This window comes from Panthera leo, chromosome C1 (assembly GCF_018350215.1).
Source record: "Panthera leo isolate Ple1 chromosome C1, P.leo_Ple1_pat1.1, whole genome shotgun sequence".
NCBI classification, from domain to species: Eukaryota; Metazoa; Chordata; class Mammalia; order Carnivora; family Felidae; genus Panthera; species Panthera leo.
This window is the reverse complement of record NC_056686.1, coordinates 55,304,162-55,320,209: the sequence shown is the minus strand read 5'-3', so window position 1 is coordinate 55,320,209 and position 16,048 is coordinate 55,304,162. Positions and strand designations below refer to the sequence as shown.

Sequence of the window (16,048 nt, the reverse complement as noted above, 5' to 3'; positions counted from 1 at the left end):
TACATTTTTAAATGGTTGAAAACAAACAGAAGAGTAATTTTCAGTGACATGTGAAAATTACATAAAATTAAAATTTCAGTATCCATAAATGAGGTTCAGTTGGAACATAGCTTTGTCTATGTATTTATACACTGTCAATAGCTGCTTGCACACTACAATAGCGAATTTTAGTACTGGTGACAGAGATATGGTCTGCAAAGCTGAAAATATTTACTGCCTGGACCTTTACAGAAAATGTTTGCTGACTCCTAAGCTAGATCATTATTAAGAACTTGTTAACCAAAATGATAAAATAACCTCTAATATTTAATTGGCCTTCTCAGAGTCAGGTAACTGTGGGGTGCAGAGCCAAGAGCTTGGGCTATGTGATAAAACAGACCAGTGTTCAAAACCTGGCTTCTCCAATTCTTAGTTCTGAGACTTTGAACAAGTTCTATTAGCTCTAACACTTAATTTTCCAAATGAAGAAAACAACAGCTAAATTTATTGAGTGCTGACCATGGGTCAGAGCTCTTCTATTCATTAAAATTAACCCATCTTAGCAATATTTCAGAATTAAAAATGAATGAATGAATTGCCTAGCTTCTCAATGTGAGAAGGGGTGGCTGCAACTGGTGACCCTGCATTTTCTCCCCTTTGGGAGTCTCTCACCAACCACCCATGCCACCACCTCTTATGGTGGTGGGGGGAGGAGGGCTACTCCTTCATTGCTCTGGTGTTAAGGTTGAGTATGTAGCACTTGCTTTATTTATTAATTGCCTATACAGAGTTTAACAAGACCAAAACATGTAAATTAGACTTTAAAAAGTGGTGAATGAGCAAACAGAAATACCTAATTTATACTATAGCTCTAAGGAATGGCTTGTTCATCTTTTTTATGGAGTCTCCTCCTGGGTGTTCTAGGTGGTGAGGGAATCACCTCCCCAACACCTTTCTTCTCCAGATGTGTCTGGAGAGCCTGCAGCTCAAACTCAAGAATATTCTCCCACTACAGGCCAAATGTGGTTGCTCAGTTCCCAGTATCAGACCTGCTTTTGATGGATAAAGATTGAGGGACTGTTCTCCTAAACAGAGGAAAGCAGTTTCTTTCCTTCTACTCCTTACTTAAAGGTCATTTAAAAAGTGTTTTCCATGGAGGACCATAACAGGAGTTGAATTTAATGACACAGGAAAGGGCCATATGGAGTAAATAAAGACCTCATTCTCTGCTGACATGATCTAAATAACTGTGCTCAATCCACCAGAAGATAACATTGCTCTCAGTTTTGGGCAGCAAAGGCTCCAAAGAACTCTATTATAAGGTCATTCAGAGTTTTAAAGAGTAACTAAAAAAAAAAAAAAGCTTACTAGCAATTTTTTTTAATGCCAAGTTACATATGAGTACACATTCGAAGGCTGAAAAGGAAGAAGTGTTAAAAAAATTCACACCTTTTAAGTTTACATCAATTGGTGTTTCATAAAGAAACTGATGACAGAAATAGCGGTAAGGGGAGAAAACCAAGCTGCTCAGAGTAAGAGGGAAGAGGTCCTACATCAACCCACAGAAAGATGAAACATAGAAAAGGGAAATGCAGACACTGAAAGGAAGCCAACAGCTTCGTAAATGTGGTGCATCTCAGAGTATGGGTTTCCTCTCTTCATGAATGCCTGCAATTACTCTGAACAAGTCAGTTCCTTGATTTGATTCATAACTGTCCATGAGTTCACAACCATAACAAGTTGCTGCACTCACTCATTGTTATGATAGTGGTTTATTTAAGGGCTATGAGAAAGTTACTGTTGTTACTGTCCCACCTTGAACTGTTTTTAATTTAACAGATAAACCCTTTCAGAAAAAAAAAAAAAACAAAAAAACCCCAAACGTTTCCACACACCTCCAAACAGGTCATTATTAAATGTCAGTAAGAATGACGAGAATTCACAAGCCCAGAATATCCCTGGTTTATAGTTAAGCCGAATGTGACATAACTTAAAAACTACTCAGCCTATTTAGTACCTTGGCCGTGCACAGAAAATATGGCCCATTTTCAAGAATTTTATCTGTAGGACATATAAACAAAGTCTCATAGATAAGGCATTAAAAAATACATTACTTTGACTATGTTTAATAAAAGAATAAAAAACTCTGGATTATAAAAATGACAAATATTTAAACAGAGAGCAAGTAGCTCAACATCAATTTTAAGAGATTTTTATCATAAAATGAGAGGGAATAAATTACAATTTGTTAGATGGAGTTATTTTAAAATACAGAAATGCAATTAATATAAGAAGAAAGGAAAAATATACATTATTCTACAATTTATATATTAGGTGTTATATTTTAGGATATTTAAATATTTAACATTAAATATTTTATAATATTTATTAAATATTAAATATTTAAATATTTTATATTTTAGGCTCTTTGGGTCCTTGAAAGTCACTTGGGTATTGATAAGTGTCATCAGCTATCAAAGGCCATTAGCAGCTCACAGAAAAATGAATATAACATATCATGAAACTAATTTACAGTCACACATATCCATAAGTTTTATAAATAAGCGTTTAGATTTTCTCACGTTAATACTTCACAATCTCCACATAATAAAGCAATGGATTATATGCCAATAATTTTTCTTCTGAGCCAAAGTTACACAGACTGTGAAAAGTTGTATAGTAGGTCACTAAATGAGTGCTCTTAAAAACTAATTATTCAGATGGTTATTTCTTGTGTATCCAAAGATTTGTTAATATTGACATCAAGTTCATATAGCTATTATTTATTCATATGATCAATGTTTGATTGCACCTTAGTTTGATTATACTTAAGACCTCAGTAAATTGTCATCCCTATAACTGCCAAAAAGAAAAGCCCATCAGACTAAGAAATATATTTGATATCCTTTCCATAGCTATGGGCAGGCTGGCGGCCCTCATTTGAGCAGTGTATATCAGAGGCATGATGAAGTGCAGTGCTGTAATATTTGGAAGAGAGAGGGCTGGTGGATGTTAAACTGTATTTTAAAATGTATGTCTCCAGAGTCTACCTTCTTTTTTTTTTTTTTTTTTAATGTTTATTTATTTTTGAGACAGAGAGAGAGAGAGCATGAACAGGGAAGGAGCAGAGAGAGAGAGAGGGAGACACAGAATCCGAAGCAGGGTCCAGGCTCTGAGTTGTCAGCACAGAGCCCAACGCGGGGCTCGAATTCACGGACCGCGAGATCATGACCTGAGCCGAAGTCGGATGCTTAACCGACTGAGCCATCCAGGCGCCCCGAGTCTACCTTCTTTTAAGCTTTTAATTTTCATAGAATCCAAAAGGTAGAATGATCAAGTTTTACTCTAAAGGAATGAAATTACTGGTTATGGTTTTGTGGAATGAGAGAGTTACTGAGCTAGTAATATAAACAAGAAATAGAAATAAGGGGTGCCTGGGTGTCTCAGTCAGTTAGGCTTCCAACTTTTGATTTTTGCTCAGGTCATGATCTCATGGTCAGTGGGACTGAGCCCAGCGTTGGGCTTGCGCTGATAGCATGGAGTCTGCTTTGGACTCTCTCTCCTCTCTTTCTACCCCTCCCCGCTGCTTGTACACACGTGCTCTCTCTCAAAATACACAAATAAACTTAAAAAAAAAAATAGAAATAAGAGTTATAACCAAACATTACTGAAGCGTAAGCTTGTAACCAACATGAAAACATGGGGCAAACAGGGGTAGGACTTACTTAATGTTAAAATTTCCCTAACAATATAAACACATCTCCCTGGACAATTACAGTACTTAAGCTAAAGTCAAAATTAACTTGTTAATTAGTGTACTCATTTACTTGTTAATTAATGTGTTAAATTAACTTGTTGATTCAGTACCAGTACTTTACAGATCCCTCTCCCATCTCTCCTCCTTCTCTTCCCACCCTCCTTTTTAGAACACATACCTTCTTCTGGTGTTTGTGTCCTGAATGGTTCACTCCAATCACTCCAACTACCTTTATATAGATGTAACTTAGAAGAAATCTGAAATTCATACTCTGTAAATGGTTTCAGATCCAGCAGATCCTGTCTTCCTTTGGCATTTGTAGCACTGACCTTGAATCAGACAAGATTTTTAAAGGTGTCAATTAAAATTAAAGAATTTTGACACACATAGGTAAGAAACTTGAGTAGATAACCCTTTCTCTTTTTTCAGATCTGTCATTCATTGAGAAAAAATACCAATGACAGGGCTACTGAATATACATGATGTTAATATGAAATAGCTTCTCATTAAAAACAAACTCTGGGGACTAAGAACCCACCTATAAGGGTCCCAAGGGGGATCCTGAAACAAGCTGAAAAGTAAGTAAAGGCTGAAAAATACCAATTTTCAGAAAAAACTTGGAGAATTTTCTAGAGATTATTTTTTATTTGGTCATAATTAGAATGTGATAAATGTTTTATCACAGACATAGAACAGACTTCAAAAAGAAAATTTTAATTATATTAAAAAAAGCAATTTCTCCTGAGTTTCAGTTATATGTGCAACTTATCCTTTGTTATTATTATAAGCCATTCTATTTTACAAATATACTAGGAGGAATTATAATCCTAAAATTTAATTTAAAAACATTAATGTCTAATATATCAAAGTGTGGGGCTTTATCTTTGCAATATTCAATTCCATATAAGCCTCTATGGACATTTCCTAATATTTCTCTTTCTAATATGTAAAAAGATTACTAAAAAATAAAACAGGGGTAGCATAACAAAGTACAATGAATCCTTTACTAATTGTGGAAAATTAATATTAGTTTACAGAAGCCTGCGGTTTAAAAAATTTCAGAATCAATAATCAAAATTCAAGATATTTCTTAATAAATAGAGGTGCATATGACTTTCTGATCTATCTCAAGTGTGTACTTTAGGGCTAAATATTCTTAAACCCCATATTTTGCTGGCATGAAAAGACAGAGATTTGTGCAGTGATATTAGGAGCCCCTCCCTGTTTTTCCCCTTTACTCTTAAAACCATTACCATAGTCCAGGACCTGCTGCTGTTGGGCCGATATCTGAGTCGATTAAGCAACACCAGCCCCTCATCTCTCCACTGAAGGATACATCTGCTCACAGAAGCATTTACACATTTGATTCTGATGTTCCATGGAGGAAGAGGCCTCACTAGTAATCAGGACAAACAAAAACGTATGATTCAGGCTCCAAAATCAGAAATAACCTTTGTTTTGACATAAGCCAGAAAGAGGTGAACACAGCTCATTTCTAAGATGCATGACTACCAAAGCTGGTGAGATATATAAGAAAGAAATCCATGGCTTTTACAGAGAGAAAAAAAAAAAGTTTGATCCACTGCTAAATAATTAAAATAATTCTCCTTAATCTACCCTCATTTTTTACCAAATAAACTACCTTCAACATTAGTGATAGTATCGACTGCATTTAATCCAATGCATAAAGAAAACCAATGTACCAAACCCCAGAGTACCAATGGCTGACAAGCCAGAGATGGCTAGTGGTGATCACTTCTCAGAAGAAGAAATGGTGGTAGGGAAAGATCATACAGAATGGTCACAGGAACCAGAGAACAGAGGGAAAGAATAAGAGGAAAAGAAGGTGCCTTACAGAGAAATAGTCAATGTAAAGAAATGGAAGGTAGTAAGACGGGGAGAAGTATAATAGGTAATGTATAATAAATGCCTGTGTTGATACCCATAGCAATATATGCTGTGCAAAGAGGTGCTGTGGGAAGAGAGAAGAGAGACACATAATGTAAGGCTGGAAGTTAAGGCAGACCAGAAGCACAGTTCTACCTGGGGGATATTTGACACTGGCCTCTAACTCAACTGGGCCAATTTTATTTGCTCAGAAATGTGCTACAACTGGCTCACTCCAGGTCCCAAGGTGATGAGAATGGTAGTAGGTATTCTCAGAACAAGATACATTTGTGCCTTGATACACTTAAAAAAAATGTTTATTTATTTTGAGAGACAGAGTGAGCAGGGGAGCTGCAGAGAGAGAGAGAATCCCAAGCAGGCTCTGCACTGTCAGCACAGAGCCCCATGCAAGGCTCAAACTCATGAACCATGAGATCATGGCCTGAGCTGAAACTGAGTTGGACGCCTCACTGACTGAGCCACCCAGGCACCCCTGTACCTTGGTACACTTTATTGATAGTTTGCACCTCTGCACTGGCCCAGCAAACCCACAGGTAGCCTATCTCAGAACAGTGGAGTAACCATGGGGGTAAAAAGATATCTCTGACAAGAAATGCCTACACTGAGTTTCGTGAATAATCAATCTTGCAGAACCCTCTCCTCAGTCAAATGGTTATCACTGGCAGCTAGTGCCTCTGTGGGACTAAGTTCTTTTTTCTCCAACAGAGAGAATAATGTTGAACATTCCATTCTGTATGGCCATCTCCATAAGGCTCTGAGATCATGCACTCTTTTCCTTGCATCAAAGTAATATCTATTCTTTGTGCCATTGTCCCTTTTGAAACAATCACGTACAGAACATTCAAGTGATTTTAAGAATAATGTTCATTTACCAATGAATGATACCTACAAAACATGAAATAAAATGTACCTATGTCCAAGAATGTAAATGTGGATGGAATTGAAGAAGCGTTTCCAAGACTATTTGTAGCAGTAACCTTGGCTGTGTAACTGGATTCAGGCAATTCAGGGGTTAGGTTAATTCCAAGGTCCAAATGGTCACAATAATGATCATTACATTGCCTCTGCCAAGTGAAATTTTTTGGTCCAGTTAGCCTGTAAATAAAAGACAATTGTGTTTAGCAAGATACTTTATGAGTACTTGTTCCTTTTAGTACAAAAGGGATATAATATTTGAATATTCAAAATTCTAGACATTTTGTTAAGGTCAGTTGGATACATTAAGGGAATATTTGTATTCTATGGTAATAAATAGGACCATATTTTCTCCCCTTTTTTAGTAGGATTGAGACATTTTTTTTTTTTTTAAGTAGACTCCACACCCAGCATAGAGCCCAATGCAGGCCTTGAATTCCCAGTCCTGAGATCAAGACCTGAGCTGAGATCAAGAGTCAGAGGCTTAACCAACTGAGCCACCCAAGCACCCCAGATTGAGACTTTTTGATGTGCATATAGATAAGTAACCCGAAACCCTGGCTGACATCCTGGCTCCTCAGGGCAGACCCAACTGTTACCCAAAGATCCATGGCCCTAGGCATTTACTGTACAAAAAGAAGTGCCAGCTTCTAGTACAGCCTGGAACCCTGGGCTCCACTTTCTTTCCCCCATTTCCTGCTCAGTTAGGCATGTGCAAACTATCCTATCCTTTGGATGGATTATGGAATCAACTCCAGGGAACAGAATCTCCCAGACTCTTCTTTGTGTGGACTTCCAGGTCACACAAAGATGCTTTAAAAAGAAACTCCTCTGAAGCTAATGGAAAGCTACCACAAGGAGGAGTCTATTTATATATTATGACCCTAAGAGTCTACAACCACAAAAGAAGGGATACAATGTGGCCAGTTTAACCCTATTAGAGCAGGGAGGAACATCCATAACATAAGCCTTGGATGCTCTGAAGAGAACTCTGAGTTAGATCACAGACCCAAGACATCAGTTCTCACACTTTGGATGAATGAACCAGTTTTAACTGATGAACACTAGAATTTTTGTTAAAGTACCTATCTAGAGGTGTCTATTGCTTCTCTCTGGTAAATATAAAACTGTTATTTCTAAATGCATATCTAACTCAATTTCTAAGTGTAGTCTAAGACAATACCTACAAAGCAGCTGCAAAAATAGTCTTTCACTCACTGTAAAGTATATGCAGTATATAGGTGGGTGTCTCGTCCTCTGTCCCAGATGCAGGTTACGGTCCCATGTTCTCCCTTCTGTATACAAGATAAGTTTTGAGGCTGTTCCGGAACAACTTTAAAAAGAAAGTGCAAAGCCTCATATTTTAAACACCACACAGTTGATATCTCCGTCACATTGTTGACAATAAGACAATGATACTTCCCCTATGTCTAGTTTCATCAAGTTCATATTTGCTTCCAAGGCATGAATGTCTTTTAATAACAATAGTGAAAATGGATCAAACACTACATGCTGAGTCTTATGCATTGTGCATGGTTTTTCTCAATTAGATATCATAGCAGCTACATCAAGTATTTATTGTTATCATCCTCATTGTACTGAAGAGGAAAACTAAAACTTAGAGGTTAAATATCTGGCCCCAAATTACAAAACTGTGTTGTGGCAGAATCAGGGCTCCAGCCCAGGTGTAGCTGACTGGAGTCTAAGCCTTTTACCACCATATTCAACCATTTCCCCTGACAGCTGAACATCCAGTGCTAGCTTCATTACCAATGGTGATGATGAGTTTACTGATTCAGAGTGAGGTCCATTCAAATATTAGAAACCTTTAAACTTAATTTTTTTAAACTTCATATTTTTAATGTTTATTATTTATTTAAAATATTTTTTAACATTTATTCATTTTTGAGAGACAGAGAGAGACAGAGCGTGAATAGGGCAAGGGCAGACAGAGAGGGAGACACAGAATCCGAAGCAGGATCCAGGCTCCGAGCTGTCAGCACAGAGTCCTACGTGGGGCTTGAACTCATGAACCGTGAAACCATGACCTGAGCTGAAGTTGGGCGCCCAACTGACCGAGCCACCCAGGCACTTCAATGTTTATTTATTTTTAAGAGAGAGAGAGATAGAGCATGAGCAGGGGAGGTACAGAGACAGAGGGGGACAGAGGAACCAAGCTGGCTCTGACCTGACAGCAGAGACAGCTCTGACCCAGACACAGGGCTCAAACTCATGAACCACAAGATCATGACCTGAGCCAAAGTTGGATGCTCAACCAACTGAGCCACCCAGGTGTCCCCCAATATTAGAAACCCTTAAAAACTAGGGGCTCTTTCTCTTCCTAGACCTGATATTTGCTGCCAAGACACTTCTACCCATTAGCCCTAGTCATGTCCTTCTGAGTTGTATCATCTAAATCTAATTTCTGCAGAATCACTTGAAACACTTTATAAACATTTATAAGCTAATTCTTTTTTTGAATACTTTTTTTCTTTTTTAATATATTTTTTTAATTTTATTTTTTTAAATTTACATCCAAATTAGTTATCATATATTTACGCTAATTCTTTATGTACGTGGACACTGAGTACCTTCCATGAGTTGGGCACAGTGCTAGCTATGGACATACAAAGGTGTACAAGGCAAGATACCTTCTACCATAAGGTGTGTATTTGTAAATTAAGCCATGTTATAGTCAAAGGCAAAACCCAAGCTAGGAGTTTCTCAGATTTAGTGGAAGTAAGAAAAGACACTGTTAATCATTCATCTCATTGTACTCTAATACTGACACCCACATGTAATAGATGTTTCCCTTGGGTGAGATAAAACAAGTATACCACTAAATCCCTAGATATTCTCTGCACCAAAAAAAAAAGCTGTAATTGATGGAATAAATCCCCCCCCCCAACTTTTTGTTTTGTTCTTAGCAAACACCACAGACATGATAATTGCCCACTATGTGATGGTGGACAAGTTAACTTCTCAGAGGTTCAATTTCTTCATCTATAAAATGGGTATAATAGTATGGAGCTCATATAGTTTTGTTTGATGGAATAATAAATTTTCTTTTTCCTAAAAGAACAGACTCTTTCATATATATATGAAATACGTATACATTACATTGAAATATATATCATGTATGAAACACACGCATGCGCGCACACACACACACACTGTATATACTGTATACACTGTTACAGTTCCCTGAGAAAGGGCTCAGGGAAGGAAATATTGTGAACATGGTTAAATGTATAAATACACTCTATATATCTGTATACATAACTACTTATGACTAATCCACTTAGAACACTACATTAACTTCTCATTTTATGTACTACTTTTTATTGATCTTGGAGCCAGCAATAAATTGCCTTGTTTTTCCATTTGTTTATTTTTCTTATTATTAATTCCAAACTCTCAAGCCAATTATCTGAATCACTGCTTACCATATTAAAATGCTGTTTCATTTGCCTGAAGACCTCTTTCTTGGGTCCTTGCGAACTTTCCAATAAAATAGGTTTCCTTTGTGCCTGGTACAATAGCAGCTGTTATTCTGATATTACCAGTACTTAGTATCATGGAAATTCCTTCTTTTTCTGGTGTTTGATATCCTATTTCTTAAATCTAATTCTTTCCTCTCCTTTAATTATTTGTGTTGGTGGGGTACATCCTCCAGTAATTCCCTGGAAAAGGGCACAGGGAGGAACTACTTTGACCATGACTAAAAATGTATTTATTCTACCCTCACACTTGACTGATACTTTGGCTGAGTATTAAATTCTAAATTGAGAAGAATTTTCATCTAGGATTCTGGAGACAATACTCTACTGTCTTCCATATTCTAGGGTGCTGTTGAGAAGCTTGAAGCCATCTGATTCTTTAAAAAAATTGTTTTTTAATGTTTATTTATTTTTAAGAGACAGAGACAGAGCACGAGTGGGGGAGGAGCAGAGAGAGAGGGAGACACAGAATCTGAAGCTGGGTCCAGGCTCCGAGCTGTCAGCATAGAGCCCGATGTGGGGCTTGAACTCGTGAACCACAATATCATGACCCAAGCTGAAGTTGGACACTTAACCAACTGAGCCACCCAGGCGCCCCAGTCATTCTGATTCTTGAACCACTGTTTTTCATCTTCAGAAGATTGTAAAATCGTTTCTTTGTCCCCACTATTCTGATTTTTCACAAAGATGTGCTTAATGAGGGTCTACTTTCTTTTGGATTCTTGGAGTGTATACATTCTGGGAACTTTTGTCCTTCAGTTTGGGAAACAGTCTTGAATTATTTTTCTGTTGATTCTCTCTTCTCTATTTTTATCTTTCTAAAAATCTCTAGTTTTCATCGGTTGGATCTTCCTCTAATTTTATATATTACCCTCTATAGTTTTAAGCTCTTCATCTTTCTGCTCTACCATCAAGGAAAAACCTCCTCAGTGTATATATCTAGTCTCTTGTTAAGTTTTTCATTTGTTTATCATTGGGGGCCATGTTTTCTATTCTCTGAATATTTTCTTTCCACACAGCATCCTATCTTTGTTCTGTATGCAATAGTTTCTCTCAATTCTCTGAGGGTATCAAGGATAGTTTTTGTTTTTTAATATTTCCTCCCTGAATACATTCTACTTCTTCCACTTTGCTTATATGCTTTGTTCCCTATGTTTGTTCTGGTTTCTATCTTTCATAGCAGACATTTTCCCCAGATCCTTATATTTTTACTCATGTATAGAAGTGAGGCACTATTTAAATTATAGATTGGAATTCTGCATGTGTGTCAGCTGAGGTGCATTTGCTGATTCTGGGTTTCACCCAGGGTAATCTGGCCAGGTTTTCTGTATTGTCAATTATTTTATTAAAAATTTTTTTAAATATTTATTTATTTTTGAGAGAGACAGAGCATGAGTGGGGGAGGGGCAGAGAGAGAGGGAGACACAGAATAATCAGAAGCAGGCTCTAGGCTCCGGGCTGTCATCACAGAGCCCGACGTAGCGCTCAAACCCACGAATGGGGAGATCATGACCTGAGCTAAAGTCGTATGCTCAACCGAGTCACCCAGGTGCCACAGTATCATCAATAATTTTAGATATTTCCTCTTGGCCTTGTCAGATTTCTTAGAAAAGGATATTCTAACTTTAGTGGGGGAGAGTACAGGGTTGAAGGGAGCTATTTGTAGGTGTTCCTTTAATCCCTCTGTTTTTCAGCATGGTATTACCAATCTCAACTGAAGTGGTCGGAGCTAGTTTAGTGACCCTCTGATGCCAAGCCTCCAGTCTTATGCCAGAGTAGTGGAGCAGTGAATGTCTAGCTACATGGAATTTGGAAAGAGATCTGAGAATCTGTTTTTCAAATATATTTTCAATGGAATCTCTCATTTCTTAGTCCTATTTTACCCTTCCTCCCAGAAAGACATATCACCAATTTCTGAGTCTTTCTGGGGTGGAATCTTCTGCATTCAATCATGTTGCATCATGACATTTCTCATCGCTAGCTGCTGGCTAAGCCAATTATTACTGGTCTACCTGCTTTCTAGCTTCCAGAAGTTTGTTGATATGTCTCCCCTCCCATCCTAACCCTTCATAGGGTCTTTTGATGACCAAATGACATATAAAGCACGTGGTACTTTTAAGTAATTAAAAAGTTAGTTCTCACTCGTATCTTTACTCCTAAAAGTTTTCAGAGACTCTTATTTTAAAGAGCACAGCTTTTACTCACAAATCAAGTCAACTTTCCTAGCATGAGGTCCCCACACCCCAGGACTTGGTTTTGACAGAGACTATCTGTTCCAGGGGAAACCAGGCCTCATTCTCTTCAATACAAGTGTATAATAGCTGACACCAAAAAAAGGACAGAAATCAAAGCCTCTGAAAATTAAGATAGCTTGCAATATAATAAATTGTTATGAGTACTACAGTTGTTATTGTTTTTAAAAGCCCTACTTACTATGGGAAATTAATAGTCTTGGAAAAATAGCTTTCAGAAATATCAACAGTCAAGTATATGCTGAAAACACCCAAGGGGCACCTGGGTGGCTCAGTCGGTTGAGTATCTGACTTTGGCTAAGTCATGATCTCTCAGTTCATGGGTCTGAATCCCAGGTCGGGTTCTCTGTGATGAGTACAGAGGCCATTTTGGACCCTTTGTTCCCCTCTATCTCTGCCCCTCCCTCTCCCTCTCTCTCTCTCTCTCTCTCTCTCTCTCTCCCTCATAAACAAACAAACAAACATTAAAAGGCCCACCCAAGCAAGAATCCATTGTCTTTCATTTATTGCCTTGATTTTCTAAATAGCTTGTGGATCGATCCTATGAGGTTAAGCTAGAGCACTGATTGCTTAGTTACTGCACAATTGGAATGAGGTCTTGGCAGCAGAGCAGCCTAAGCCCTGGAAGGGGCTGGGAAGAAAAGGCTAAATTACCCATTCCCAGTTCTTAGAAAACAGCCAACTTTATGACAGCATCCTCAGGATATACAAAGGCACTGTGGACACCACTTATCACAGAAAAAGGGCTCTTTACTCCCTCACTAGATAGGATTAAGCTTGCTATACTAGGCAAAACCAAAATTCATTGTGTCTTTTCTTGGAATGACTAGCTGTACTCAGAAAAAGGTGCTACTTTCAGTCAGTCCTTCCCCTCAAAGGTGCTAACCTTGCTTGAAGAGCAGCCATTTGGTGGTGCGGTTACAACTAGAGCACACCGTGCAAGCAACATTCCAGCAGCACCACCCAACTTTGCTACACCACGACAGATCCTTTTGACCATCTCCCTGGGTTTTCTGATGCTGCAACTGTCACAAATGCATCTGCATATTCTGGATGGAAAGTTTTGAAAATGAAAAGGGGTTGTAGCACTCTAACATACCTAAGAAAAGGTAGGAAATGGAATGGGATGGCTAAAGACATGTGCAAGGACACTGACTTTCAAGGCTACTGTTAGCCTAGTAAATATGAAGAAAACAGCAGCAGCACTGTGAACACCCACAACTGACATCTATGCCTGGGAATATCTAATACACATATGTAATGTTGGTCTACTAACAAGTTACCCCAGGGTAAAACATTCATGTGTTCTGAGGACAAGGAAGGTGAGGACCAATGGTGATTTTTAGAAAAGTTTTGATTTTGTCTATCACTTTTTTATACTGTTCTTTTAAGGGAAATGGGGTCACCTACCCAACACACTGTGCACAGGAATAAAAGAGTCAAGCCACATAAAACTTCAACCCTAATGCTTATCACCTAGGTGCATTCCATGGGCCTGGTACTAGATTAAGCACTTTGCATACTGAGTGTCATCTATTCACTACAACCATTTTCTGAAGTACGTGTTAGTATCTTCATAACAGACAGAGAAACTGGGGCTCAGAGAATTGAAACTGCCTACTGCTAGTGACAGGGTTGGGCTTCAAAGCCCATGTTCCTTTTAGGACACCACAGGCAGTCAGAGCCAAGAGTACATGACCCATAAATGGTATGAATAGGAGGCCCTGAACTGGAAGAGGAGGACTGGCCTGGTTTATATCTTCTCAGCCTCCAGTGATTTGTTCAGCTGTTTGCTTGGTATTCTACTCACTGCTTCTGGTGACTCTCCAGCAAGATTGCTTGGCACCAACCATATCCTTGCAGGTCAAAGAATAGTGGTTTCCATCTTTAGGAAAGAGTCTCATTGAGCTCTGTAACACTGTCTTCATGTCAGGGGCCCTGTCCTTGCATCTTTGTCAGTCAGACTAATATACCAATTCCTCCTACTCTCCCATGCCTCTCACTGGCCACTCCAGAGCTTATCTGCAACCACGGAGGCACAGAATGAGATGGGATGACTCAGAGCCCATGCAATCTCACTGGATTGCCCGGCTGGACCTTCAAGGCTACAGGTTGTAGGCTGTAGGCTACAAGCTTTTGGCAGGTGTGCTGCCAGCTCACCCTAGGCATAGCAGCTGCCTGGAGGGACCAGCAGTGCAAGCTAAGTGGGGGAGTTGATACCCTGTGGGTGAACTTTGACCAATGACAGATAGTTAAATTCTCCTCGTTCTCTGTCATTGTATTTCCATACTTTTTTTTTTGGGAATGTCCCTAGTGACCAAGCAACCAGCTGTATTTTCTTTCGATGCTGTGGCCAGCTCAGTAACTTGACCTCCTTGTGTTTGCTTTGGTCCCTTCCTGGCTCACCCCCTCACTCTTGCTTCCCTGAGACTACTGAATTCCCCTCTCCCAATGAAGCATAAGCATGTCAGTTCTGCCTCAGGGAGCTTTCTAGAAAACCCAGGTAAAGATAGTGTGACAATAGTTTTCTTTTAACCTCTGATAAGTATAACCTGTGGTCAGGAGTAAGTGTGGATGTAAGGACCATTAAGTTAGGGAAAGGAGAACTGCTCAGCTTTGGGTGGTCAACCTGGACTTCATAAGTCAAAAAAGGTACCTCTTTCGTCTTTTTAGGAGGTTGTAGCTTTGAATTAAATTCTCATAAATCAAGAAGCCATGAAGAGTCAGCTGCAGAGATTCTCTTTCCTGCCACTGGAGTCCAAGGACAACAGGTAAATGGTCTTAATGGGTAAAACACTAGTGGGCAGGGGAGGGGATAGGGGGAGGGAGAAAAAGAGAGATAACACTACTAAATGAAACCCCAATTCTATTGATTTCTGGATTTCTGACATTGAGATGCTCATATTGCTATCAAGATGAAATATATCCATGTGGCATGAAAAGAAAGAACAGTTCTATATTTGGATTTCTGTATAACACATGACAAATATCGAAAGATGACTAGTTTTTAAGAATTCAGAATGGAATGCTCACCACCAACTGAGATCTCTGCCCCACATATTCGAAACTCCTTGTTTTTGCTACATGCCAATTTGCAGAGAAACAGGGTTGTACCCAGAGGAAGACCAGTGACTTGAGAACTGAGGGAGTAACCATGCAGAAAATGGATTTGTCTGTCAAACTTGTAGAGGATTAACCTGTTAACACTGGGGTATTGTGAGCAGCCTTGTTCAGGCTTCAAAGAGCATGAAATATTGACAGCTGATCCAAGTGAAATTACACGGGAAGGCTTCACGGTCACATCTCCTCTCTTGCATACATCTGCAATAAGACACAAGTCAGCACATAAGAAATCCATCTCAAAATGGTAGGTTTGTGTAATCCTCAAGAGCAAGGTAAAATTAATCCCATCAAATCATGGAAATATAAATAACCTACACTGCTCTGGCTGAATTGGTGATGCACAATGAGAACAGAAGGTAACCACATTAAAGTCTAATTGTATTTGAATTAAAATACGCATCCTTCTCAAAACAGTTATACTATAAGCAGAACCAAAAGTGCTGAGAAAATAGGGTTGGGAGAACATTCAGGAACATGGGACCAGGAAAAATCAACCTCTCTTATATGCAGATTATTCCTCAGGCTACTGAAAAGTACTTCCCAGAATAAATCACACTTGTTTCCATTCTCATTTATGATTTATAAGGCTTACTTCATTACTCAGACCAAAAAGA

At 38.7% G+C, this 16,048-nt stretch overlaps 1 protein-coding gene across 1 annotated transcript in view; it reads right to left on the bottom strand.

Annotated features, from left to right (window-relative positions):
* IL12RB2 (interleukin 12 receptor subunit beta 2) overlaps window positions 1-16,048 on the bottom strand; it is a 143,370-nt gene that overhangs the window by 114,623 nt on the left and 12,699 nt on the right. The window contains exons 3-7 of the mRNA XM_042952075.1: window positions 15,345-15,632; window positions 7,778-7,892; window positions 6,555-6,739; window positions 4,990-5,132; window positions 3,915-4,065 (exon numbers count right to left, since the gene is read on the bottom strand). Coding sequence (XP_042808009.1) covers window positions 3,915-4,065; window positions 4,990-5,132; window positions 6,555-6,739; window positions 7,778-7,892; window positions 15,345-15,632 — 882 coding nt within the window. The remainder of the gene's footprint in view (window positions 1-3,914; window positions 4,066-4,989; window positions 5,133-6,554; window positions 6,740-7,777; window positions 7,893-15,344; window positions 15,633-16,048) is intronic.